This window comes from Syngnathus typhle, linkage group LG20 (assembly GCF_033458585.1).
Source record: "Syngnathus typhle isolate RoL2023-S1 ecotype Sweden linkage group LG20, RoL_Styp_1.0, whole genome shotgun sequence".
In the NCBI taxonomy this organism is placed as follows: domain Eukaryota; kingdom Metazoa; phylum Chordata; class Actinopteri; order Syngnathiformes; family Syngnathidae; genus Syngnathus; species Syngnathus typhle.
In genome coordinates, this window is record NC_083757.1 from 150294 (window position 1) to 177584 (window position 27291).

At 44.0% G+C, this 27291-nt stretch overlaps 5 protein-coding genes across 9 annotated transcripts; 1 reads left to right on the forward strand and 4 right to left on the reverse strand.

Moving 5' to 3' along the window:
* Positions 1 to 2035: 2035 nt before the first annotated feature.
* On the reverse strand, positions 2036 to 6412 carry tiprl (TIP41, TOR signaling pathway regulator-like (S. cerevisiae)). 3 transcript variants are annotated; one of them, XM_061268048.1, is made up of 8 exons: positions 6270 to 6412; positions 5678 to 5804; positions 4957 to 5136; positions 4508 to 4607; positions 4044 to 4175; positions 3830 to 3925; positions 3596 to 3658; positions 2036 to 2275 (listed from the first exon to the last, which is right to left on the reverse strand). In XM_061268048.1, the coding sequence occupies exons 2-8, from the start codon at positions 5779 to 5781 to the stop codon at positions 2147 to 2149; spliced, it is 804 nt and encodes a 267-aa protein (XP_061124032.1). In that variant the 5' UTR covers positions 5782 to 5804; positions 6270 to 6412; the 3' UTR covers positions 2036 to 2146. The 3 variants fall into 3 exon arrangements, with proteins under 3 accessions (XP_061124032.1, XP_061124033.1, XP_061124031.1); XM_061268049.1 differs by having other exon boundaries at positions 3596 to 3693; positions 6189 to 6380; XM_061268047.1 differs by having other exon boundaries at positions 6189 to 6379.
* An 85-nt stretch (positions 6413 to 6497) lies between these two features.
* hlcs (holocarboxylase synthetase (biotin-(proprionyl-CoA-carboxylase (ATP-hydrolysing)) ligase)) lies at positions 6498 to 12600 on the reverse strand. 2 transcript variants are annotated; one of them, XM_061268042.1, is made up of 10 exons: positions 12225 to 12600; positions 11640 to 11784; positions 10498 to 11507; positions 10181 to 10363; positions 9675 to 9955; positions 8955 to 9022; positions 8502 to 8662; positions 8213 to 8327; positions 7165 to 7378; positions 6498 to 6882 (listed from the first exon to the last, which is right to left on the reverse strand). In XM_061268042.1, exons 1-10 carry the CDS (start codon positions 12462 to 12464, stop codon positions 6711 to 6713), a joined length of 2589 nt encoding a protein of 862 aa, XP_061124026.1. In that variant the 5' UTR covers positions 12465 to 12600; the 3' UTR covers positions 6498 to 6710. The 2 variants fall into 2 exon arrangements, with proteins under 2 accessions (XP_061124026.1, XP_061124025.1); XM_061268041.1 differs by having other exon boundaries at positions 11640 to 11802.
* Positions 12601 to 12783: 183 nt separating this feature from the next.
* On the reverse strand, positions 12784 to 17987 carry sf3a3 (splicing factor 3a, subunit 3). Its single transcript, XM_061268046.1, has 17 exons — positions 17756 to 17987; positions 17593 to 17640; positions 16998 to 17050; positions 16769 to 16874; positions 16618 to 16690; positions 16379 to 16470; positions 16218 to 16300; positions 15992 to 16130; positions 15852 to 15920; positions 15722 to 15789; positions 15496 to 15603; positions 15266 to 15335; positions 15023 to 15187; positions 14297 to 14407; positions 13720 to 13810; positions 13139 to 13194; positions 12784 to 12974 (listed from the first exon to the last, which is right to left on the reverse strand). The coding sequence occupies exons 1-17, from the start codon at positions 17849 to 17851 to the stop codon at positions 12897 to 12899; spliced, it is 1506 nt and encodes a 501-aa protein (XP_061124030.1). The 5' UTR covers positions 17852 to 17987; the 3' UTR covers positions 12784 to 12896.
* Positions 17988 to 18258: 271 nt separating this feature from the next.
* rpl15 (ribosomal protein L15) lies at positions 18259 to 19884 on the forward strand. The gene is made up of 4 exons (XM_061268050.1): positions 18259 to 18391; positions 18833 to 19014; positions 19258 to 19394; positions 19527 to 19884. The coding sequence occupies exons 2-4, from the start codon at positions 18843 to 18845 to the stop codon at positions 19830 to 19832; spliced, it is 615 nt and encodes a 204-aa protein (XP_061124034.1). The 5' UTR covers positions 18259 to 18391; positions 18833 to 18842; the 3' UTR covers positions 19833 to 19884.
* Positions 19885 to 20543: 659 nt separating this feature from the next.
* thrb (thyroid hormone receptor beta) lies at positions 20544 to 27017 on the reverse strand. Of its 2 annotated transcripts, none has more exons than XM_061268045.1 (10): positions 26299 to 27017; positions 25675 to 25783; positions 25060 to 25403; positions 24369 to 24469; positions 24152 to 24299; positions 23874 to 24079; positions 23513 to 23599; positions 22407 to 22544; positions 21623 to 21881; positions 20544 to 21407 (listed from the first exon to the last, which is right to left on the reverse strand). In XM_061268045.1, exons 3-10 carry the CDS (start codon positions 25400 to 25402, stop codon positions 21166 to 21168), a joined length of 1524 nt encoding a protein of 507 aa, XP_061124029.1. In that variant the 5' UTR covers position 25403; positions 25675 to 25783; positions 26299 to 27017; the 3' UTR covers positions 20544 to 21165. The 2 variants fall into 2 exon arrangements, with proteins under 2 accessions (XP_061124029.1, XP_061124028.1); XM_061268044.1 differs by having other exon boundaries at positions 26222 to 27017.
* Positions 27018 to 27291: the final 274 nt, after the last annotated feature.

Below are 27291 nucleotides of genomic sequence, written 5' to 3' on the forward strand. Positions count from 1 at the left end.
TGCTCTAGACCAATGGTTCCCAAACTTTTGCAGGCTGGCGCCCCCTTGGCTCCCCATTGAATTCCTAGCGCCCCCCCCCCCCCCCCCCACACACACACACACACAGACACATATGGAAACAAACACCTCTTTCTTGATATTTGGTATGCTGCAATTTGAAAAGAGAAAGGTTAAACACAAATGTGTATTTCACAAATAAAACCCAGTTTAGTAAACCAATTTATTTTTTAGCAGTTTTAACTGTTTCAGCAACATAGAATGGTAAATAAACATTCCACCAGTAACCTTCATTGTCTCACACTTAATATTAATGGGATGGATGTGCTTGGTGCAGGGACATAAGATTCTCAACATCAGGCTGGAACTCACTAAGAAGAAGTCGTAGATCCCCGCGGTCAGTAATTGCACGTGTTGTGTACAAATCGTCAAACAAACGTTCAAACTTCTGACTTCGGACTGCCGCCCCCCTACCGCCCCTTTCTTCCTCACCGCCCCCCCAGATCTTTCCACCGCCCCCAGGGGGGCGGTACCGCCCACTTTGGGAACCACTGCTCTAGACGGTCCAGTTGCAAGCAGAAAATAAAAATATTTCTCTTCTTACTCGTCGTGTTACTATCCGCTGTGTCTCGTTCGCCGCCATCGCAGGTTTCGGATTTTAATTTTGGGGGAAGTTCCGCCAATTGACGTCATGTCAAATGTAAATTAGAGTTAAATAAAGTTATCTTTTTTTAATCAACGCGATCATTTACAACCGTTGACCAGGGAGAATCGTCGAAATTCGGCGTCTGTGGCTGAAAGCAGACGCCGAGTTCGACGTCCACCCCCAACCGCCACACTCACTCGCTTTTCAGGGCTACAAAAGTACTTCTTTTTAAAAACAATGGGTTGTATTTACCGTGTGCGCTCTGGACGGTACAGTTGCAAGCAGAAAATAAAAATATTTCTCGTTAGTCGTCGCTGTGTCTCGTTTCTCGGCATTGTTGCCTTCCTACAACCTGTTTCGAGCCGCGCCCTCGGATTTGAATTTTGGCGGAAGCTCTGCCCATTGACGTCACGTCCGCATCACGTGACCACGACGTGCTGACGTCATATAGCAAGCGCTGTTTTCTTTGCTAAACTAACATTCGGAATGCGTTGACATAATGGCGCACTGGTTAGCGCGTCCACGCCGAAGGCAGAATGTTGCGGGTTCGACGCCCGTCTCAGCGCTTTTTCTTTTCTCCCTTGTCTCTATGTGTATACCTTGATACTATTTTTATTGTCATCCTATTAAGGCAGGGGTGTTCCAACTGCGGCCCGCGCTCCAGTTTTTATTGGCCCGCAGCAAATTCTGAAAACATAATTGAATATGGCCCGCACAAGAAACTTGAGCTCAACTCTGTTGCACTTCTCAGTTTCAACACTAGATGAAGCCCGCCACAAGCGAAGAAAAACTTACCGCGAGTCCCCAGAAATTGCTGCACCCCCCCCCCGGAAGAGAAGCGAACACGCAGCTTTTGACGTCCCATTAGCGAACCCCCCAACGGAAGAGAAGCGAATAAATAAAATAAATCATTTTTGAATGTTCCCTGGGAGTTTTTTGAGTCTTTGCTCGCAACATTATCTGTGACAGTCTAAATTTGATCAAGTCCATTAGCTTTAAAGCGTTTGATTTTAAAAACTAATTATTCGTATGATCTCGAAATCCAACCTTGTGTACAATTTGCCAAGCTTTTTTCTGTAGTATAATAATGGTTTTAAAGTGATTGATGATGATGATAGAACTTTATTCATCCCACAGCGGGGAAAGCCCTTTCAAAATGACGTGTTCTTGGTGGTGGATTTTATCAAATAAATGTCCCCCGTAAATGTGCAGATATTTTTTCAAGTCCAAAACCTACCTCAATAGCAATCTGCTAAAAGCTGAATCCTCCGCATCTCGACTCCAGACAAGCACAAGACATTGGATGGATTTTTATCAATTTGTTTTTTTCTTTCTGCATTTCAACCATCACATAGAACACTTAAATTGGAAACCATCAATACACAGACCAACTTTATACACAATGGTAACTATTATTTATTGTTTGAATAAGTCATTTGTTACCAATTCTACTTTATAGATAGTTCATTCTGTTACTTAAGTAAACACAGAAGAATAAAGTGGTCATTTAAAGTCTTCATTAATGGCATCATGCTCCTGCTCAGGAAGTATCAACTTCTCACATCGTCTTAGCTTGAAGGTTAAATGTTGAGCAATTTCATTGGGATCAATGTAGAGCGAGGTGGGAACATTCTGAAAGGCAGAAAAGAAAATCTGTTATAAATTTACCATTGTTTTACACCGTTTGGTGCAGGACCCAAAGGTGGAGTATGCAGACTTGAACTGTTGTTGGCATCCACAGCATTGGGTGAATGCCACCCACATCAACATACTGTAGGTCACAGGTCCTACTAGCACGTATAACTTGTAGAATAAATTAAATTATGTTTTTTTTTTGTCGTTGTTGTTGTTATAGACCAGCACTTAATAAGTCACTTAATACAGCACAAATATCAATACCATTAGTTTTTGATTTCAACTGTACCGTATCGTGTGCACAATAAGGCGCAGTGGATTATAAGGCGCACCGTACCCTCATTGATTTTTTTTTACTTTAGAAATTATTTCATATACAGGGCGCACCGGATTAAAAGGCGCATAAAATAGAATCTATACTGCAACAAACTGAGGTTGACTAGGGTTGCGGTATGCATCCACTCCCCAATAACCAATGAGCCCTCTGTAAACAATCGCGTTTCTCAAACTATCTCCTATAAAAATGATCGGAACTGACTAAAGTTCGAGCTAACACATTGGTACTGCTTACTTATGTTTCCCTTCCATATCGATCCGTACATTTACTCAAAACATTAACGGAGCAGCCTATTTTGAAATGAAATAGCCTCGTGCGTATAGCAGCTATCATAGCATTAGCCACCCGCAAACTCCCATGAGCCTCACCTCGCAGACTCCCATGAGCCTCAGCAAAGTGTCATGGCGGCCCTCTGTAAACAATTGCGTTTCTCAAACTCTCTCCCATAAAAGTGATCAGAACTGACTAAAGACTGATTTAACACATGGGTGCTGCTTATTTATGATTTCGTTGGATATTGATCCGTAAACGTACTCGAAAACATTAACGCAACAGCCTATTTTGAAATGAAATAGCCTTGCGGGTACAACAGCTATTCAGTGACGCCCCGTGACGACGGTTGCTGTAAGGCTGGGAAGCGATGCAACCTTGTAATTTACTAGTCGTACTAAAATGTACTGAAACATTTTGTCAGAGCGCTGTGTACAACCTGTATGGATCAACAAATTCATCAATTGATCCATATATAAGGCGCACTGTGTTTCTTTTATTAGTAAATCTTAAGTTTTTAAGTGCGCCTAATAGTGCGCAAAATACGGTACTTCAAGAGACCGGAGGGGAGAGATGTGGCCCACAGGCCACACGTTATCTGCTCAAGTCTGATGTGGAACGTGTGACATTACCACACAAAGCTTACCTTTAATTCTGATGTGTTACTTTCCCTTCACTTTGTAAGAACAACATGACTGTACAAAGCTTACCTTTAATTCTGCTATGTTACTTTCCCTTGTGCAGAACTCTCGTAACATGTACTTCTGTCCAGCCTGGAAGCAAAAGGAACCTTCAATTGTCGATAAACCTTTCGATCATAATAATAGTAGAAAAGAGAAGAAAATACAACAGAATAAGTCAGCTGGGATAGGCTTGCAATAGCGACTGGAAAAGAAGCGAGTATACGCCGTATACTTGGTCAGCCGTATTCCTTGTAAATTTACCTCATGGTACAGCCGCGTGTCATTTAGTCTTATCAGCACACCGTCCACTCGCAGGAAGAAACGCAGCAATGTGAAGAAACTGGTGGGCATCACCCTCTGCGTACACATAATGGTGGTGGCAATTTCGGGACATAAAATGTCAAACACATCATTAATGCACCCAAAAGCCTGGCAGATATCGTGGTAGAAGAGCAAGTATCAAGACAGCACTAACAATTTTAACACTTATCGTTGAGACCCCGTGATCGTGCAGCTCATCCTCAAACAGTAGGACCTCATCAAAGAACACAATCTGTTCACGGGCCCTCAGCTTCTCCAAGTTGATTCTTTCTGTAGTCTCGGTCACCTTGAAATCAGTGTGAGAATCGCACACAAGTAGTCTGAACACAACATACAGTATAGACATCCTGTCAAAAAGTGATGGAGTGACTGACCGCAGCCAAACTCCACTTAAGCCAGTTGAACTCAAAGGCAATCGTGATGTTTTCGTTCACATTTTGCCTCTTCCCGACCAAGGTTTCATGGGTTAACAATGTACCTTGTGTAAGGATTACTTACCTGTGTGCACTTTTGTGTTCACAATTAGTCTTCTGCTTTGATCTTTTTTCTTTAGGTTTTGTGTTATTTGGAGACATCACTTTTTGAGAGGAGGTGCTTTGTTGTGTTCCAGAGACCCACCTCTAACTGCCTTTCTTCTCCTATTAGGGTGCCTCGGTAATCTGTGGTGAATGTCCAGTCGTATGGTCTCACCACCTCTTGAGCGTGTTCAGAAGCAAGTCTGAAGGAAAACCAAAGCTATTTTACTCAGTTGTTTCTTGGTTGCCTGTCGTGTTCTTGCTCAATAGGTTTTGCTTTAGGTTTCAACGGCAAGAAACCCACTTTCAGAAGTAGTCAAACGCGCATGCTTGTTTCTTTCTCTCCCCCTCTCTCGACTCTCTACAAACAGACTGTAGCGATTTGCTTTCATTACAGTGCATTGTGTAGGTAGTGTGTTACTACCTCTGTCATTTTCGAGAGTGAACCAACCCATATCTCAGCGCCAATATAGGCAAACAACCATTCAGATACATATATATACAGTCACACCACATTTGGCAATTTGAAGTACAAGGTTGTCATTATCTTGCCTGCTCTCCTGCCATTGTCGAGCGCAAGCCACTTGTACAGCGTCGTCAGAGTTGTTGATTCTCTTCAGGGCGTCAATGGCGTTGAATTCAATCCCAAAGCCACCGCTGTGTTGGATGCGCAGAATGTTGTCACCAAATAACATTTCTGGAAGGGCAGGCAAGTTCAACTCTTGCGCTAATCTGTCAAGGAAAACAGAAACATTGCCGTGAAGCGTCTTTAGGACACAGGATACGGTTAACACCCGGCCACTAAATGTGAAACACTGCCAAACAGAAATACTGTCGAATGCACGGGGGTTTGTAAGCCAAAATCTGCGTCGTTTGTCTCGCCAAACACACTCAACAGCTAAACTAAAAGTCGACATTTTAAAATCTAGCTTACATAAAAAATGTTCAACACCAAGAGGGTTGCAAAAATGATTCTGATGTCTTATATTCAAATGTTTTATATTCTTACTTTCCGTTTCTTTTAGGTTAGTACCATCTTAGTGTTCATGTTTTAGAATGACTTACTGTGTGTTGGTTTGTTTTTCCAGAACATGATAAGAATATAGTTAAATTCATTCTTTGCTCAGGACAGAAACGCCATTGATATTGAGCAGGATTGATTTGAATGCATAGAGTAAGTCGAGGGGTTTTCGTTATAAGGTCTACATTGGAGTTAAATGACACAGTAAACGAGAGTTGGATCGAAAAAAAAAAAAAAAAGATTACGTCTCACCTTTCAATGTCTTTGGACTTCATGATATGGTTTTTGGCAGTTGTAACTTTCCAAGGGCCAAAGGTAAAGTCATTTTTGCTGCTCTTAAAACCATGTGAAATCATGTTATATCGTAGGACAGCATCCGCTGCAGAAAAGATGAGAAGTCCACATTAACCGGCAAGAAGCATAGCTTAAGGAATGGAGTTTATTTCTTTACACTTAGAACGATGAGAATTGAGAACAAAAAAAAAACCAATCCATCGAAATCAGCCATCGACTCGAACTCTTTGAGGTGCTAACTGGATAAATGCTAGTGGACGAAATCCGTTTCACCACCTTCATCAAATGCAGCATATGAGCTGGCACACTTTTTACGAGGCGGTACTTGTACATGCGCAAAAAAAAAAAAAGGAAGTAGACAGGTGAGGACTTGCCGGTCACAGCAAATAAACCACTGCGTTGTAAATAGTGGTCCCGTCGTATTCTAAATGGTGGATACGCCGCGATGGCGCTAATACTTAGCACATACCTAAATTAGAATGAAGTTCTGTTAACGGCTTCCTAATGCAGACGTGTCTTCTCTTTGGTTAAAGAATGTGTTTCATCTTACTGCAGGCACTGGATAAGGAACATGATAACGAAGATGCTACTCCTGCTGCTACTGCTGCCGCCGATGCTGCTGCTGCTGCTGCGTCTCTTCCTCCTTCTTCGTCGTCGTCTTCTTCGCCGTATTCTTCTTCTTCGCCGTATTCTTCTTTGTCTTCGTCGTCTTTTTTTTTTTTAAAGCTTTATTTGTATACGCAATGAAACAACAAAATAACAACGCAACAGAAACACATTTAACAGTTTGGAGTTAAATTTCCACTTTTTTGACACCCCTTGATTGGAAGTTTTAAAATCAAGGAAATGGGGCTATGATCAGTTAAAAGCAGTTTTGCACACCTTACCACACGGTGTGACATTAGGTAGCAAAAACAAAGTTACACAATGAGTAATCACAGTTGTAAATAAATGCACCTTCTTATCTATCAAAAACAAGTTGTTTTTGGTCCTAATGCTGCTTGATGACCACCAGGTTCTTCAGCATGTCAAATGAGTTTCCGTCAGGCTCCACTGACATAAAACCCGCCGTCGTACTGTGGACTTGAAGAAAGCCATTGCTATCTAGACCCACCACCTCAGCTTCTGGTCCACTCTCACTCCAAAGATGTACCAGACTTCCACTGTGAAATAAAAAAAAAAAATTAAAAAAAGAAGAAAAAAAAAAACCCAGGTGACTCCCTGTTTATATCTATCCCACCCTTCTGCCGTATTGAAGCGCAAGTGTTTGCACGCAGGCACGCATGGTTTTGGAGAAGCGTCATATTGCTTTGGCCGCTGTGTGCATGTCTGATATTGCTCAATGTGGTCCAAGGAATGCTCAGGGAGTTGATATGAATGAAAAGAAAAAGGAGCATTATGCTAGTAAACGCAATTTCTCATGCCAAAGTGTCAGCTGTGCTCACCTGTGAAGCCATCTTTTGTAGTAGACTGGCAAAATTGCTTCTGCACCATGGCGCTGAAAGCGCTCTATGAAGGCCTCTAGGCAGCTGACTGTCCGGGCAATAAGTTGTGCACAGTTAAGGGCTTGCAGCTTGCAGTTGTGCTCAATGTTGTACTGCTGGATTAGGTCATTGATGCACACTGTTGGATTACTGTTGCTCACATTGAAGCCACATCCTGGAGAGTACATACATAACAGGGAAAACAATGACAACGTTTTGCCGTATCAGGTTCAGGAGTTAAAGACAATAACATCACATTTAAACCGGTATTGATCGAAATATGCACGCTTTATTTAAATATGTGGCCTTTTCCAAATGTTTCAGGTCTAAACTTGAAAGCAAATGCACACTGCCACTGCCACTGCAAAGAGATGAACGCAGCGGGTCGAGAGTTGCCTTGTAACTTCTTTGTTCAAACTCTGGCCTTATCGATATATAGGCAGTCAAGAAATGTAGAAATTAAGGATGAAAATAAAACCTCAAACGTGTCCATCTTCGATACAGTGAGCTCTCATTTATTGTTGGACATACGTTCCAGAACCACCTGCGATAAATGAACCCGAACCGCAAAATAGAAATGTATTTATTTATACAATGGTATTGGGGCAGAAAGCACCTTGTTTCTTCTTGGCCGCTAGGGGCATGGGTGTACCTGTCAAGAGATGCATCAGGGCGTATATTTCAAGGCCTTTTCGGATCGTCTAGCTGGCCGTGAATTATTTTTTCCATTCATTTTTAATTAAAACACGCAAAATGGTGATGCCGCAATTGGTGAAGTGCAAAGTGGCGAGGGATTACTGCGTCCGTCCGTCTTTTTTCTTTCCTGCAGCCATGTTTGTTTGTAATACATACTTGAATTTTTGTGACGATTGCGATGAGGTAATACACAGCTATTTCTAAACCTGTAAAACGCTTTCAAATGGCACCACATCTTTATACAAAAACATGATTGGAGTGAAGACCTTGAAGATATGTACTAAACACTGGAAGGCCACAATGAGAGGGTTACCCATTAGTAGATGAAAAGTTGAACCCGTGACAGTGGAAGTCACAAGAACACCTCCGAGCTTCAGCCGACGGCCGTAGTAGATGTCGTTGGGCCACTTCACCCGCAGGTCAATATTCTGAGGAACATTGGAAAATATAATCGAAATATCACCATTTACCATGCGTTTTTAAATGATTAACATTTGAATGATAGTGAAACTCTTAGAGACTGTTGCTTTTACTTTAAGACCACTACAGTACTAGTACATACTACAGTCCATACGTGTTGATACAGCTGTGTTTTTTGATACCTCATATCCAGGAAGCGTGCGCACAGCTTCGATGACAGCGAGAGCAGCCAGGTGCTGCAGAAAGGAGATGCTCTTGCCAAGCCTGGAATTCAGCTTTATCTGGACACATAGCGTGAACATGGCACAACCAAGAGGGCTGAGCCAGGTATTTCTTCCCCGTCCTGCAGCGGTGGACACATGAATATGGATGAATAGGGGTTTTTTTTCTCCCCTCCCTTAATGTCATTCAGAAATGACTCCTCTTTTATTAACCTTTGAACTCATTCACTGTTATTGATGGCTACAGATGCCCAAGAAGATCCATTTCAGCTGGACTGACAGTGAATGAATTCTAATAATGGCGGTTGTGTTTTTGAAAGAAGAAAAAAAATAAATAAATAACCACCTTCACAGTCACAGCTTGCATATACGCCGGCCAGCCGGCATGCAGTGTATGCAGGAGCACTGACTAACCTTTGCCCTGACTTTGTTGAGCAGCTATGACTATCAAGCCAACATCTTCGGGTAAATGCAGATTAAGTCTAGAGGGAGACAAATAAGAAGATGTTAAAAAGTACAACATTGAAAGACAGACAGACAGACAGACAGACAGACAGACAGACAGACAGACAGACAGACAGACAGACAGACAGACAGACAGACAGACAGACAGACAGACAGACAGACAGACAGACAGACAGACAGACAGACAGACAGAAAGCAAATAGTTTGAGATGATCATTAACTGTATATTGTTGAGCAGGTCTTAAAGGTCAAAATGAGGTGACAGGAACCTCAACTGAGCAAAAATTGCACTGTATCCTTACGTACAACTTGAAAAGATGTGAAAACAGATACAGCTCAACCTCCATTTTATGCGCTTCGGTGCTACGACATTTTCCAAGTGCCTTCATGATTTTTTTGTCTTCATAGTTTATCAAAATAATCAGTCCATTTTCCTCATACTTTATGAAAATAACCATATATGGTACAATAAATGCATCCACTGTGTTTGCTTCAAGTATGCTATAGCAAAGTGCTCAATAAATAGGACTATTTCTTATTGATATGACCTATCGTGTCTTGTTGATATGAGGTTGAGAAGTAGACAGAAGCAGATGAATTTGACACCGCCAGCCTCAGTATACCAGCCACTCTACATGTAGTAAATCATAAACACAAAACATGTATTACCCTTCAACCAGATCCATGGTGGATGAAACAACCTCCGCATACAGCAAAGTATGCCCCAGCAGAACTGTTGTCAGGTTGTTACCATAGGTATCCAAACAGAAGTTGGCCCAGCTCTGTGACTCGGGCCCATCGGTGACGAGGGGAAGAGAGCAGTCGTGCGCAAAAGCAGCATCTTGTAGCGCAGGACTGGATACTATCCTCAGGGAGGCCTTTGATGTCACCACCAGACCGTCTTGGTTTAAGTGCGTGGATAAACACTGAACAAATTTAGCTTTGGCCTCCTGTGTGGAAGACAGAGGATAAAAAAAGAAAGCATTTGTACTGAAAACGGTGTACCTCCACACTAGTATCCAGGCGCTATCGCCGCACAATGTTAAATGGAAGAGGAGAATTGCTTGCATTGTCAAAACAAAAACATGACTGTGGTCCAGAATGTGCCAACACAAACTTCTGTGTGTGCGTGTGGGGGGTTTGGATTAGGGTTCTAAAAGTCTTGAGAGCCTTACCTGAGAGGTGGCCAGAAGGTAAACTGGAGTCGGTGCTAGGGGGTTTTGTGTTTGTTGGCAATCGAGGCCAAGAGAAGTCAGGATTTCTGTCAAGACTTGATACTGCAGCGCAGTGTTTACCTTGAACCCATCCAAAACTTCAGTTGCCGGCTTTTGGAAGTCGCCAATGTTTTCTAGGTGGATCTGCCAACGGGAAATACATAACAAGGGTTCCAAAAATTCACAAAAACATCTGAAGTGATATCACTTCAAATTTGACATTGTGGAGATTGTCTCCCCTCACCCTAAATAATATGGTGATCTCCAAAATACCTCACCTGGCACAAGACAGCTTCCCCTCCATACACTCCGCGAGTTAGCCTGATGATAACCATATCGTTGCGATGCGTGCCATCTTTGATGGCGCCCCAGAGCTCCAATGTCCCTGGTCGCAGAACATCTCTGACAAAGACCTTCCCGCTGGCCAACACGCTCAGCTCGAGTTGTGTGCTGTCCTTTGGCGTGAAACTCAGTCGGCGCACTTGCCTAGGTTGTTGCTCTCTGTTCTCCAGAGAGATGCCTGCAGGGCACAGGGAGGAAGCCAGGCCCAGGACGCTCCCACCGTTGCTCAGGTAGTTCAGAAATCTTGTGTGAAGCTGGGGGGTGAGCACTTCTTCCTCTGCGAGCACCAAGAGCCTGGAGTTCTCCATCCAAGGTTCACTCAGGACTTGATGTGGCTGAAGAGAATATATAATGTACTTTTCCATGTCGAGACACTCGGTTAAAAGCCGACGAACTGCTCGGAAGCGCTCTTTGCTACCATTTGTGTAGACCAAAACATTTGGCGGCAGTTTGTGGTCGTATTCAAATTGGTGGCTTTGGCAAAAAGAACTTCTGGCATCTTTCTCACTGTCGGGAAAAGTGCCATCCTCACTATCCAGGCACAGCAAGTCGTCTGGAGGCGTATTTGAAATGCTCTTTGCGGACGTGTATTTGACAGAGAGGATTGTGCTATTCTCCAGCTCAAGGCATTCGGGGCAGCTCGAGAGGTGGAGCGATTTCCTGTGGTTCTCCATGTGAAGATGATTTTGCTCAGAGACCTTGGTACCTTGATCCTGACTGAAGCAAGTTGGTCCTGACCCTCTTTGATTTTCTTTGTTCTTCTTTGCACAAGGGTAAGTAAGAAGTGTCTCACTTTGACAGAACTGGGGGTTTTGGAGGTAGGGTAACATGCGGCAAGACAAAGGCTGACCGTTGACACCCTGGTTGTTGTCGTCAAACGGAACTGACTTTACATCCACTGGACATTGGAGCAATTCACCAAGAATGGATTCGTGGAGGCTGAGCACTGAGTAGATCAAGAAAACATGTACAATCATTCATAAAAATACATTTAAAAACACACACACACACACACACACACACACACACACACTTTCATGTAAGCTAACAATGGTTAACAAACAACAAAGATACATACGGCCAATCTTTGATGGCACAAGTCCATTATCCAGTTGTAGGCGATCTTCGAAGAAAGCTGCAGCCAGTCGACCGAAATTGTCAACAATTGTCAACCGGCCGGGGCGGCAAGCCAAAGGTCGGCAAAAGTCAGACCGCTTGGGCAACTGTAAAAGTTGAAGATCCTGTCACGAAAGCAGGTCAATGAGGTGTTTGATCAACTTTTTCCAATTGACAGGTCAGTGCATGGTGACTTGACTGAACAAATACACATTGGAGAAACGCGTTGCACTTTTAGACAAGTGTCATTTCTGGACGAAAATAAACCGCTGCGGCTTATCTATGGATTTTTCATGATGTTTACTTACTTTTGACACTTGGAGCAGTCATCTTAACAAGACAACGCGGGGGTAGTGAATAAGCTCCTACTTTCCGAGTCAGTAATACATGCAATTTCGGTGATCATTCCGACAAGGAACTGGACATTTAAACGGCTAATACGCCAATGACGACGCACAACGCACGGTCCACAACGCACGGTGCGATGCTCTCAAGTAGTTGCAAGGAGGAGGATATGAAAACGTATACAGTTTGTTAACAATAATACCTTGGATTCCGCAACAGCAAGTGACTCGTCTCCCAGCTGCAAAAGGACAGGCGAGCGCTGGCTTGAAGGGACCGAATTGGCTGGCAGGACCGATACAGAGGACGACGAAGAACAACGACAGCGCCAAGTGCGGAAGAAGCGCAGGCTGCTTGTCACCCTTGAGACGCTGTTGCCAATCAGCCCTGAACAACATTTGTGGAAGCGCACCCACAAATACACGTAACACAAGGTTATCAGCATCCTAAAACTTTCGCGGGATGTGTCATTGCTGATTATTTATTGTTTGATTGATCTGAGCCACGAAGAAAGTACAAGCTACCAGTTGGTCTGAAACAACAACGGGCGGGGCGCATGCGCAGCAGGTCGGCCATGATTGATGGACTACGGCAACAATACTAGGACGTAATAAGTGGGTTAGGGTTAGCCAGCATAAAAATGTAGGTATTAAAAGGAAGAGAAATGCAGTGCTGTGCTTCACCGGAGTCCTGTGGAAAAATATCGTCAACCATTAACAGCATCTGGAACACCACTTCAAACCGCCTGGAAATAAATACAAACATTTTGAAGTAGCGAAATACTGATCTTTATTGTGATGATCAAAAATTGCAAAATACCAATGTTGGGAATGGAAGGTGGATCCAAATCCAAGTAATACCTTGCTTAGAATAACATCTACAGTAAACCCTGCCTCTTGAGATCTTCATATGTTTTTTTATTGACTACATTTCCGCTTGAGTCCTCATACTCCTCCTGAAAAACACAAATGTCAGCCATTCAGAAATTTCTGCAATCTTGGTCAAGTATTGGACTGGCAAGATCATTCCTTTGTTTTTGTTATATGCTAAAGACATCAGACCAAACGATCAAATGTGACCCACTGACATCCATCTATCTAAAATGTTTGCCATTCTTACCTCTGTGTCAGGTTGCCAGCGCTCTAATGCCTTTTGGGACTTCAGTTTTGCCCACACTGGTGTTGAGGAGCGGGGAAGAAAAAAAAAGGTTGTTAGGACAAACCTACTGACTAACACTAACCCTACAATCCAAAAAATTTGCAGCTGGGTTCAACATCAATACTAAAAGACTGTGTTGGGTGGGCCGCGTTCAATTCACTGGTGCTGCACGGAGCAGGACAATACTAACTTTGCCCAAAAATATCATGAATGAACTCAACATGTTTGAAGTCAATTCCAAATATGTCATATTCAAAAGTCACTTGGATTGATCATTGATATCTTTCGACACTTTTTATTTCCACATTGGAAAGAAAATTCATTTGTGAAATAAAATAATGCCTAAAAGCCTAGAAACCAACTTAAGGAGAATGCAGCTTAACTATTGCTCGTGGTGAGTGCGGTTGAGCAAAACCATGGAGCCAATTTCCAGGAGATGGCTGCGACTACGACATGGAAGTCCGCATTAAAAGTAACCGTCGGCTCGGGCAATTGTTGCATTGTAAAGCCCGGGCTTGCTTTTAAACAAAGATGTTACTTACAAGAAACAGCATCCTCAATCTGGGTGACATTGGCAAAGTGGGCAGTGTTGGGGATTCCGAGACAACGCATGCCATGGGCATGCCTCCATTCCTATCCAAAACACAAATACATTAAGATATTTTTGCCCTCGGGGTGCCATTACCACGGTGAAACCACATAAATGATTCAGCGTCTCATCGTATCTCCTATTACGCAAAAAAAAAAAAAAAAATTCGATTACGATTAACGTCAGGTGTCAAGGATAGCAGTTTGTTCAACCATTATTCTGTAAAAATGGTTTTAAAAAATGTCCCCCCCAAAAAACGATGCCACACACATTTGAGTGAGGGTCATGAAAGTTGACAGACATAATTTGCTCTCATAGGCCAGATAAAATGATGAAGTGGGCTGGATCTGGCCCCTGGCCACCTTGACTTGAATTCTACATCTTAGTTCAAACGGTGTTGACTCGGCACCAGTTAAGATTGAGGAGCAGCCACAGGTAACATGGGTCACAATGTTGCCAGCCAGCCAGCCAGCCGGCCAGCCGGCCAGAGGTCAACTTTCCCTTGAAGTACACCAAAGAGCAGAAATTACCGCAAAGTGTCTCTGAAAAGCTTTGGGTCCTCGGTAGGTGTAGTTTCCACAGATTTCACAGTTGTAGTTGATATTCAGTCCGTGGAGTTTATAGAGCCAGTATGGAATTGGCTGGAAGAAAAGTCAAAGCAAAGGCAATGCTTGTGTGCTGACCATGATTAGGAGCTGGATCAATTAAGCTGCTCTGCATGTCATTCCAAACTACTTTTGAAAAATTCAAATGACAATTTCATATTTTACAAATACAAAAATCTAACTTACATCCTTTTAATGAACAAATTGGGTAGTGACGGGAAAACGAGTCCTCAAATTTGAGTCATGGCCCAAATGTTTGTTTGGTTTTTCTCCCCACTCCTCTCGATGGCACTCTATTGGTCTGAAAGCGCACACTGACTTGCCATTTCTTAAACCATCAGAGAAGTAACCCCAAAAAAAAAAAAAAAAAGCTTAAACTGGTTCTTAAAGCAAATTTGTAGGTTTTCTTTTCCCATCACTACATAGAAAGATGGATGCTTATTAGACGGCATGAGCATTTTTATAGACGCCACTGCAAATTACTTTTCCAAAGCGTAAATACATCAACTTTTCAAGCATCTGGCAGAAACAGGCCAATTATAAACCGCTAAAGTTCCTTTTTTAACAGGCGTCAAAAACTATTTGCAATTTATTTGGTCAAACTCATTTTGACATTCCCATTGTACAGTATAGGCGAGTAAGCTCTTCTACCTTGCCATCCCAACCCAGGGGCAGATTTTTAGGGTTGTAGATGATCTCGTTGTCTTCGTCTTCGCTTTCACTTTCGCTGATCTGCTCCTCTTCTTCTTCCTCACGTTCCTCTCCAGTTCTCGCTTGCTTCCTCTGCACATTCTCGTGAGTAAGCTGCCTCTGCTCCTACAAATTCAAATGAACATGACACACTTGTCGATGACTAATTCTCTTCAAAACATTTGCTAACGTTTTCATACTTACACCGAGGATTTCGACGTATTCATAGAGTTGAGCCTCCAAAAAGGCAATTTCCTTGTTTCGTTCGGTGTCCCTGCAGGTAGGTGAATGGAAATCAATTAGACAGTAGTTAGAGCCACTTGCGGTGTGTACAATACACACACGCACGCACGCACGCACGCACGCACGCACAAACAAGTGCTGTGACAAATCGCTATTGGGGCCTCCCTCGTGTATGGTTTCCAAACACATACTTCTTAGGACCTTTCACTTTGGGATTTTTGGCAAACAGCGATGGATCCAGCAGGTCCAAAGATTTGCCTTTGGTGCTAAAGAGTCGCTGAGCTCGCTCTTCAAGAGTCCTGTCCAAAACACATGGGACCGGACACAAAATAAAGACACATTCAGCTGTTGCTCAACCATTTGAAATTGGGGTATGGTTGGCACCAATGTGTTGTTACGTGTTGAAGGCATTCTCACCCTCCACATTTCAGTCCCAATGCCAGAAGAGCAGACTTTAATCTGTCCAGACCCAAAGAAGCCAACTCCTGTGTGACAGGAATAACGTATGTGGCAGTGAAATGACACATCCAATGCATCTGTCGTTTACCTCCCAAGACGAAAAAGCCGAGAGATCCAGGTGAGCTCCGGCGTGCGTCAAAGCACTACTTGTCTCTTTCTGCGATCATAAAAGCTCATTCAAATAACGAGTCACACTCGGTCGGACAAGCAAGCTTCAAGCAAACCTACAGGCCACCCTGGGAATGTGCCCGTCTCCCACTTTTTCTCAAAGTCTGACAGCACTTTGTCATAGAGGTCATTTTGGTCGAGTAGAGGTTTGACCCGATCAGTGTAGTCCTGCAGGTACTCCAGCAGCATCTCCAAATACCTGCAAGAAATACAAAAGCGCGGTCCGCGTGTTGCATGCACACTGATATCCGCCTTCAAGTCCTGACATTTCCTTTTGTCTCATTACTTTTTGTATTCTGCATTCTTTCTCTCTTTGGAGATGTCAAAGAGCTGGTCAAACGATGACAGGTAAGTGATGTACTCGACTTTCTGTCGAAAGAAATAATATACACGTACTGGCGTGAGTTTGCTTCATCGAGTAAGAGGAATTTTGCAAAATAAAAGAACCTCGGCTGCTTTCAGGTTGATGTACTTCAGGTAGCAATCGTGCAGGTCAAGGTAGCGGCCGTATCCTTCTTCATCCGTGAATTCCACTAGGTCTGCAACAATGGATTTGCACGCACGTTAAGATCTACAAACGCATGCGGGCGGCCCTTGGAAAAAAAGACTGGACACCCGTGAGCTAAGTCCCGTTCGACTCTTATAAAGGTTTAGGATGCGCTGGAGTGGAAAATATTGACACTTACTCTGAGCCTCATCACTAGGGTTGTCTCTGGCTTTCATCAGCTCTTCGAATTCTGCAGACATTGGAATGGAAATCTACAAGCACAGCGATCAAATCAATCATTGGGGGGAGCATTCCATTACATCAATCATCTACAATTAAGGATCGCTTACTTCATTCGGGTGCTTCCTGTGAAACTCCTTTATCTGTTTAAGTCTGTCGTAGAACTCTGCAAATTCATTGGGCCCCGAGATGGCAGCGAGCTCATCCCTCCTCATTCTGTCAACATAGAGGGCGGGCATGAATGCTGAACACTTCAAGAAAAATGTATTGACATTTTACCACAAAATGACAACAACAAAAAAGAAGTCATCCTTTATAAATCTGGGAAAACAAATTTACCCATCTTTGTCTTCATAAGAGTCTCTGAGATTGGCACTCACTTCCATATAGCGCTACGAAAAAGAAATGAGAGTCAGCGTACACGAAAGACGAAAAAAATATGTCAGCCTTGGCAACATTGGGGTACTGGCACATTGGAAAGGAAGTTGTTGTTTTTATGAAAATGAAGTGCATCCGATTAAAAGCGATTTTGACAAATGAAAAGGCAAATCCATCTTGGAAAGCAAATACGTTGCGGCTGATGTATGGCTTCATTCATGACTACAGATGGGACAAGACACAAATCACGGAAGGTGTGGTAGCAACAGTTTATCAGGGCATAAAGCCACAACAGAAGGCAAGTCGTCTCAAGAGCTCAAGTCCACGAGACCGCGACGGGATTTGAGCTAATTGCTCAAGATCAATTGGACGGTTTTCAAAAAATGATCGCAGAGTAGTCAAGTTCAATCATTGCGTGCGCTAGCTCTCCCGCGGGCCAGAGTGTAGATACAGAATTTGTCGGGGATGAGTATCTTGCAACAACACCGGTCATGGCAGAGTGGCCATTCGAATCAAATGAATAAGTTTTAAAAAAAAAAGAAAAGAAAAAACTTACGTCCAACATGGCTCTTGTCCTATGATCCGAATTGATCTGTTCCCGCAACTGTTGACACAGCAGCGTTCAAATAAACAATCATACGATTTATTTTAACATGTCCCGAGTGCATACTGTAGCTATCCAATCATGCTAACTGTAGCACAATGTGGGAACGCCTCACCGTCGATTTCTTGTGTAACACTTCTTTTGTTTTAGCATCCATTAGCCTCTCCTTTTCCTCATGATAGCGACGTTGCTGCTCCAAAATTGTCTCCATGTTTCGTACAATAGCGTAATACGCACTTAGTACAGGCAAACGGTTAACGATATCACACAAGGCAAGGTACTTCCATAAAACGCGGTATCGAACACTTAGGGCCGACCGTTCTTGTTCTTGACAGAGTTTAAAGGAGGTTCACAAAACATCCATCCGGTGCAATATCGCCATCTACTGGACTGGCGTTTTGTACAAAGAGCACGGCCATTTAGAGGCGGAATCAGAACGTTATATTAAAAGAATACACTACAGTTTGAATTAGGAATAACTGCCTAACATTGCCGGTATGATTTATGCGCGCCGTATTTGTGTAGGCACTTTCCAGCTACCACTTGTGCATTTGGCTTGCGTGAGTGCGTTTTGACCAAGCGCGTAATGCCAATTACGCGAGCGTTCGCCATCCAAGATGGCCCGAACCTTTTGCGCACGCGCGCCTCAGATCGCGCAGTCGTCACAGATTGCGTCTTGACACCGTCTTCAAATTGCATGCTGGGTAATTGTGCGTCCTCTTTCCGGCTGGCCCACCATCGCGTTAGCTAGGTATTGTGCTATTCCCCTAACTATCATCTATGTCCATCGCATGTTATACGTGTGCATCCTTTTACTAGGTGTTAGGCGTTGTGTGCACATTAGAATTGTGAACAGGTGCTGCTGATTATTTGCTGACGGAGACTTTGTTTTCTTGTCTTAAAAGTCACATTTGGTGATGCTAATGGCTTATGCATACGAGTAAGCGGCTACAGTCATTCAAACATTCCTCCTTGTACGTTGCTCCGAGAATGTCAAAAATAGTTTTATTTGGTCATGTTACTTTTGCCGTACAGCGTGACACGGCGCGTTGATTGGTCACAAGAGTGTCCGTCGAGACTAACCGGTCAGGGTTAGTTAAGATAGGCAGGAAGCTAGAATGACTGTCATTACGAAAGTAAGACGCATGATGTGATCAGGTCTTGATTTCAGTCCTTTTCTTGTTGTTGGCAGATAAAACAACATGGGGGCATATCGCTATGTGCAGGAGTTGTGGCGCAAGAAGCAGTCCGACGTGATGCGCTTCTTGCTTCGTGTGCGCTGCTGGCAGTATCGGCAATTGTCAAACCTTCATCGTGCTCCGAGACCTACCAGACCTGATAAAGCCCGTAGGCTGGGCTACAAGGCCAAACAAGGTAAATGAAAGGAATTTGGGACTTTGCCATCAAGTATAAACTGTGTCGTTTGGGAAGGGGAATCAATTTGTGGTGGGGCGCCTGCTACTATTTCCGTTCTATTTGCTCAATCTGCGCTCTCAGAATGATTGATCATTATTTGAATCTGACCACTGGTTCGATTAAAGAAAGTGTGTCTGTGCCAATTTGAACTGGCTTATGATTTATACAATGAAACGTTCTGCATTTTGTTTGAACAAATAGGTTACGTCATTTACCGTATCCGTGTGCGCCGTGGTGGTCGTAAACGCCCCGTGCCCAAAGGTGCCACTTACGGAAAGCCAGTGCACCACGGTGTTAACCAGCTCAAGTTTGCCCGCAGTTTACAGTCCACTGCCGAGGTACGTCTACATATATGGAGCTATGTATATACTACACATGTACATTTTGCATTGAACTATGACGAGCACGGAGGCGGTCGGTCCTGCTGTATTTGTAGAGTCTAATAAATAGTTGCCTTTTTGTTGTTGCAGGGCCGCGCTGGCCGTCATTGCGGCGCCCTGAGAGTGCTGAACTCTTACTGGGTGGGTGAGGACTCCACCTACAAGTTCTTTGAGGTGATTTTGATAGACCCCTTCCATAAGACGATCAGGCGCAACCCAGAAACCCAATGGATCACAAAGGCTGTACACAAGCATAGAGAGATGCGCGGCCTAACCTCTGCAGGAAAGAAGAGCCGTGGGCTGGGCAAGGGTCATAAATTCCACCAGACCATTGGAGGTTCCCGCCGGGCAGCCTGGAAGAGGCGCAACACCTTGCAGCTGCACCGTTACCGTTAGAGAGCTTGTGTTTCGGTATCTCTCAAACAAATAAAGAACCTTCATTTGCCAACGTGCTCCCTTGTGCTACTTCCACAGATGTGGGGGCAGCCATCTCTTTTTTTTTCCCGCTGCGTTTGGTATATAAGCAAAATTGTAGCACCTCCAACTTGACTTCTGCTTGGTCTACTGTGATCAACTTTTTTTTTCTTTCACATTTTGATTGGCATTTTTTGAAACCAAGGACAAAATACATTGCAGGGGATTAGCCATTTTGTGATAAGAGTAGACAGAACATATCTTTGCACAATTTAGGTTTTGATACATAATAGACGTACATCTCAAATTTGATCTGGGCAACATTGAAAGGGAACACTAAAGTGGGCTGAACATTGGCGCTCATAAAAGGCCTGTATCGGCATTAGAAATTCCGACGTGATTTGAGGGCTTTTGGGGGATGATTTATGATGAACCGGGCCACTTTGGAACTTGCTTCCCGTTCTTTCCATCTCCACTCGTCTCCATCAGCGGAGACGGGCGTATCGTTTTCATTCTCAGGCGACGCGGCCAGCCCTGGGAACCGACCACACAATGCTCCTTGCCAGCCACCAATGCATAGATTTCCAGCTTCAATCAGTGCAGCTGATAACCACTACTCTCCCCTGCCTGCACTGATAGGTTGGCTGAGTGGAGGACTCTGGCCACCAATCACGGAGAGGCAGGAAGGGCGCTGCCGTTGACGGACCCGCAAAATAGGGAGGGGATTGTGCATTTCTGAGAAACATTCGAACAATAACAAGGAGACCATTGATGACGTTTTGTTTTAATGCTAGAAAAATATTTGAATTTTAAATCAATCCATTATACCAAACACACGACGACAGTACCAATAAACACACTCAATGGCAAAAAGAGTTGTCATTTTTGCATGAAGTGGTATTGTTGCTTCTGCTGAAAGTAACTAATAATGTAGCTTGTAATGTAACTTTGTTACTTTTAAAAAGAACTTACCAGTGAAGTAACTACTACATTCCCTTTTCAAGGTCACTGGCAACACTGTTAATGAACAGATGTTTTCCAACAATCCTACTGTATCGTCAACAAGACAGAGGACCTATGCTAAGAGCAGGGATGGTGAAAGGTGAAATCCCCAGCAACAACACAAAGTAAACAATACAAAGTAAAAAAAACAACAACAACAAGAATGCTACCTATCCAGTTAGTCACACAGAAAGACACCCAATCACCAAACTACCCACTCCAGTTACAAAATGAAGTGATACTCAGTAGTGCATAATGTGAAAGTCCCATCTATTATACGCCATTCAAGTGCTCACACATACAATGTTTGCAATCAGTCCTCAAATACCTCCAAGAACAGAGGAGGGAATAACTCCGTGGGACACTCCACTTTCATGAGAAGGAATCGGCTGGCGTGGCAGGCGCCAATCGTTCGCAGATCTGTCACCTTCATCAGCAGCTTTGGCCACAAATGAGCCACTTTATGCTTGCGATAGTTGATGTAATGTTCCAAAGCCAGCAGGACTTGCTCTTGGCAGCGTTCAATCCGCTTCACGCTACTCAAGCCTGGACGATCTGAGGAGAGAAAGCAGCCTTTCAGCGCTTTGACTGTATCATACAGGCAACAATGGAAAAGATAGGAACATCGCATTTATTTTGGTTTGGAAACAATGATGGTCCAATTTTATAACGACAACCTGCTTTGCACTTCAACGAAAGTGCACTGCAAGCAAACTCGAAATGCAAAAGGACTCCTTTTTGGGGCTGAGGTTTTCCGACATGCGGCTTACCAGATGAAAGCAGGATAACCGCTTGTAAAAGAGCCACCTCAGAGTCATCCAAGTTAAAGGAGGACAGCGAGACACCAAGGTCGAAAATGGCATCAGACACCACACCCAAGCCTCCGTTCTTAAGTTGTCCTCGTGTGACTGCCATCTCTCCGTTAATTGTCAGCGTCTCGCTCTCTGGATCGTAGCGAACGGCGGCGCGCAATGACATGACTTCCATACAGCAGCCTTTCAGCAGGATGATCTGATCTTCACACGGCAGCTGTCACAAGAAGAAAGAAAACAACTATTTCCAGAATATTTGTTTTGCCAAAAGTGCACAGGACCTCAAACTAAGACTTTCTTTTTGCTTGAATTAAAACCAATTACATTTGGTTAGACAATTCAGCGAAGGCACGCAAATGTCTAGTGGAGTTTCTATTAAAAAAAAAAAAAGAATCTCAGAGGAGTGGAGATGAAGTGTGCTGCTTCCTGTTTCTTTTTAAGAATAAGGGTGATGTGCAGCACTGCCGTAACTCCAGAGGCATCAAATTGATCCGCCACAGCGTGAGCTTATGGTTAAGCGTAGTAGAAGCGAGGCTTGGGGGGAAAAAAAAAAAAAGGACCTAAAAAATAAAATCAATCAATAATAAACATCTGCGAGCAGCAACGTGGATTCAGGCCGGTTGGGAAATGGAAAATTGGTTGGTAAGTACATGCAAAAGTCTATCTGGGCACACCCGGACAATAAAGCAATGGCATGATTGACACTTACTTCAAATGTGACAAATTGGGTGGCTGCACGTACCTCGCCAAACATAGGGAGCTTTTTGGCAAAGTCCACCACTCGTGTTATGGCAGGGCTGATAAGTTTTGTCAATTGCCTGAATGCCTCTAAATCCACTGCAGGGCTATTTACGCCGGATGAATGACCAATGTTTGCCGGCTGAAATGAAAAGACAACAAGGACATGTCGTACTCTCAAACAGTCAGTCAGAGAACTAGACTGCAGGGATTTCATCAATCGGAAGTGGGCAAAGTCAAATCAAAATGGTACAATGGATAATCCCAGTCTATATGGTCAGGTGAGAGGCTGGATCTTTGGCGCATGTCATACCAGTTATGTTGCGGCTCTCCCCAGCAACCAATGTTCAACTGCAGCTTTCCGGTTTGCTTCAGAACCGTTACACCCCGACATGCACGCAGACCAACGTAAAACAGACACGCGTGACGGATGAAATGGAATCAATTAAAAAAGACTGGACACGTGGCATTTCAGTCTCGGTTTGCTCATTTTTCTTCATTTGGCAGCATGTCAGGTGTGCGGCACCTGACGCGCTACGGGTAAGTCCGTTTTTGAATGCCTTTGGCTGAATGGGAAGATCTGCTGAAATACAGACTGAACACGATGCCCACCACTGGCTTTAATAAAGGTCTTACATTGCAGAATAAACCTCAACATTACGTATTCCATTGTGGTTCAAGTTTGCCCATTTGAGTGGCCAATCACAGTCTTACATATAGTCCCCCCCCCCCCCCCCCCCAGCGCTAGTGTACAGAACGCGTCATTCTACCATTGAGCAGTTCTTATGACTAACTATGACTTTTGTACTCTTGGTCAAATCAGTAGCAGTTGCGGTAACAGGGAAGCATGGGAACTACAGCACAGCACGTTCTTTCTTGATGCCAACCGTAAGGAGAGGAATGTTCACAATTCATTTGAAACTCGCATACTTGACGACTGAATCATTGCTGCTTTTGGCCACCTGCATTGGCAGTGTGCAGGCGTGAGTTTCACCTGATTTACTCAGTTTCAGCAACCACGGCTGTTGCGGGAACATAAAACAACAAAGGACGACAAACGTTTTGGAAAGTCGTGCCAGAAATGGATACATACAGAGTGTTGCGCCGTACCTTGGTTTCATTGGTCGCCAACGCATTCTGGTCAGAGGTATCGAATAAATTGCGTGTGATTTCATTAAGAAGCATGCTTTCCTCCACCTGTCGAATAAGCAACATCGGGTGTGACGTGGAAATGAAGGACAAACAAACAAACACACAAACACACAAACACACAAACACACAAACACACAGGTCATCCAAAAATCAGACCGACTTAACATCAACTGCCGATTGAAGTTGAAGACAGGCAAAATAGAGAAGTTTACTTTAATGTGCCCACGCTCGCTGTGGCGTGGTGAGATGACAAAGCGCTGCGCAGTGCAAATGACACATGACGGGTGGCACAGGAGGATGATACGTATCTATCTCTTACCAAGAGTTTGCGCTTCGGCTTCCAGTAGTTTCCTTGTGCATTTGTGGCCCTATGGGCCTCAGTAATCATGCGAATGAGGTCCCACTCCTTCTGCGTGGGCTCACGTTGATCCAACAGAGTTTTTTGGAGTTCGTCCTTGCGGCGACGCTCCCGGTTCATCTCGATCAACTTGCGCTTGGCCAGCCGCTTGCTCTCATCCAACACCACTTGAAGAACAAGGACAACCAACACCTCAGTGCATTCAAATGTCGGTAAGATGATGTCATTTGCCAACTTACAGTCAGTCGCCATTCCTACGGCAATGCATTTGTTGAAGCGACACTCCTGGCACTGGTTCCTGGTCACCTTGTCTATGGCACATTTTTCCTGGTACTTGCAAGTATAGCTTTGCTTCAGGTCTTTCTGAATTGTCCGCCTGAAAAAGCCCTAGACAGCACAAGGTACGTACGTACGTAGGGATTGAGTGAGTCTTCCATTTGTCAATCCGTTGTTTACCTTACAGCCTTCACAGGTAATGCAGCGATAATGATAGCCCGTGGCTTTGTCGCCGCACACAACGCATAGCTCGTCGTTGTCCATGTAACTTGGGATGTACCCTGGGGAGGGGGGCGGGGAGAAGAAGGAAAGCAGTGTTAGCCTTGACTTGACATAGTCCTGCCAAAATATCCTCGCCTCATCCTACCGGAGGCTAATTTGACTTTGGCCTTCTTTGATTTCTAGCAAATTCCCTCAAATGCGTCTTTTATCTTCCGTTTGACAGTAAAGGTCAACTGGGAGTTGCAAGCTACTCGAACTTTGAGCCTCTTTCCAGACGCCTGCAAATTGTCGAGCGAATTGGCTTTGGTTCTTGGCCACCATGAAGTGCTTGTATCTGACCTTTGCAGGAAAAGGTGGGATTTTTGACAAGCGTTTTAAATTCAGTTGCTGCTTTGAATGAGTGAGTTTTGAGAGCAACTTTTTCTATTCTTTGCAATTATTATCTCGCACCAACCTTCTGCTGTCTCCACATCCAATCAATAATAATCCAATCAATAAGGAATCCTACTGCATGACGCCAGGACTTGGATTTATGCTGAGACTTAAATCCCAGACATCATTGATCAAAGAGTCAGCCCTAATTAATAAATACATGAAAAAGGTTTCAGAAGACATCAATAATGAAGCCAGCCGTTGCAAGTCATCCTACCTTTCTTGATGGGGGAGCCTTGCATCCATTGCACATGCGAGAGGTCCGATTTCATCTCGGAAGAATGCTCGGGGTGATGATAAGAATGACTGAGCGGGATCTCCGTGCTGCAAAAGTCACTCTTCAAAGCGGACGGGACACAAGCGTGCAAATAATGATGGCGCTGGCTCGACGGACAAACGTGCTCCAGGCACGGCGGATGATGGTGAAGAGGTTGGGCTTCGCAATGTCCGTAGCCCGGACCGTCGCCGGCATACACGCAGTGTTCTCCGCCGCCCTGAATTGCGTAGTCGCCAACCATAGAGTGATACATCTCGGAAATTTCTGCTATGCAGTGATTCATCCTAGAAAGAGCAAAACCCGGATCAAGTATGTCACCAATGAATTTGAGAAAAAACAACAACAACAACAACAACAACAACAACAATGACATTCAGAAGAACATTCAAAAGAACGTAACATTAATCATAGAGGAGGATAGGATCAGGTTGGAAATCTGCATCAAGCCTCAAAAACCAACCCAAAAAAAGAGCCTGGGATAGGATCAGGTTGGAAATCTGCATCAAGCCTCAAAAACCAAGGCCAAAAAAAATGACGTGGAAAATTCCAACCTACCAGAGCAAAGGTGTGAAGGTTTGTATCCTCAAACGTCCAGCAACGTCACAGGCCACAGCAAGTAACTGCTCATACGCTTGCCACTGCCGCCGCCGCCACCACCACAGGGCTGAATTGAGACGTAGAGCTTTATGACGACGTACAGCCCTAATCTCACACTCCACAAATCCTTGATGTGCCACAGACCATGTCACAGATTAAGACCTTTGGCAGTGCTCCCTCTGATGCTAAATAGCCACTTGGAAATATTAGAATGCAATATGAAACAAGATGGCATCGCTGTTGGGCTGATTGATAGCGCCTTTGTCGCAATTTGGTCAAATGAGTTTGGTTTTCCAGATGGTGCTACTACGCGTGCGTGCGTTAATTTGACAACCGATTGAGCACATTTTGAAAATGAATCGCTCTCTTTGTCGATGCTGTTAATGGCTGAACAAACGTGCTGTGATTTGGGGGGGGGGGGGGGGGGGGTACAAGAATTCATCCGATATATATCTTTGGCTCCAGACATTGAGCATTTGCACTCGTGCTGTAGTGATCCACTCACCTCACTTTTGCGATGTGAGGGTGAATGCTTGTTGAGTTCTATGTGTGCCTTGGCAATCAATCCAGTGTGTCGCTCACCTTTCACCCCAACTTAGTTGAAATACTCTCGAGCACTCTGTGACCCTGAGCAAGATAAGTGGTGGGTGGTAGAGGATGGGAGGGAGGGATGGCAATAAGAAAGTCCCTCAAGGGAAAATGAAACCAATTTGAAATTTATTAACAAATCATAAACAAGTCAGGGCTCGAAGCTTATTTTTTGCCCAAGTTGCCCTCGGGCAAGTTGGAGAAAATTTTACTTGCCCGAAACAAAATTTTACTTGCCCGAATTTTTTTGGAGTGGATTTTTACTTGCCCGACACATTTTTGCAATAAAAAAGACAACACTATAAGTTTTGCCTTCATATAACTTCGTATCCGCCAACCGGAAACAAGCTCTGCTGGTGCGCAGGCGCAGAAGAGCCAGGGACGAGTGAGGGCGCAGGCATTTAATTACGAAGCGCTTTGCCGTTATCAATGTATTGCAGACTTACACGAGAAACTAACCGCTCCCTAGGAAACAAAATGTCGGACCAGAAGCGGCAGAAGTTGCGAGAAATTATGCACAAAATCGTGTTTTTACAGCTTGAAAACATGGTATTATGGCAGGGCAAGTTCGGGCAAGTGAGGCAAAAAATCTACTTGCCCGTCTGCCATCGCTACTTGCCCCGGGCAATCGGGCAATCGTTAGTTTCGAGCCCTGCAAGTATATCATAGTTCTAAATCCTTCCCTTTTGTCTGAATTGCTCGTCATCATAGCGTCAGCGCAAGCCGTTTTTGGTGCGGTCTCTTGACAAGCAAATGAGACACTTCACACCCGCATGGTGTGCGCCTCTTTTTCCGTTTCTTAATTGATTAAAACATGTTAACAGCAAAAGACGTGTCCATGCATATATACATACAGACATACATAGATAACACGTAAAAAAATAAATGCCCTCAATATTTATGAACCCGTCTCAAAAACAAGCGCTGCAGTCAAGCTACGAAGTAAGCTAATGCTAGCGTTAGCTAGAAGCTAACGAATGCGTTTCA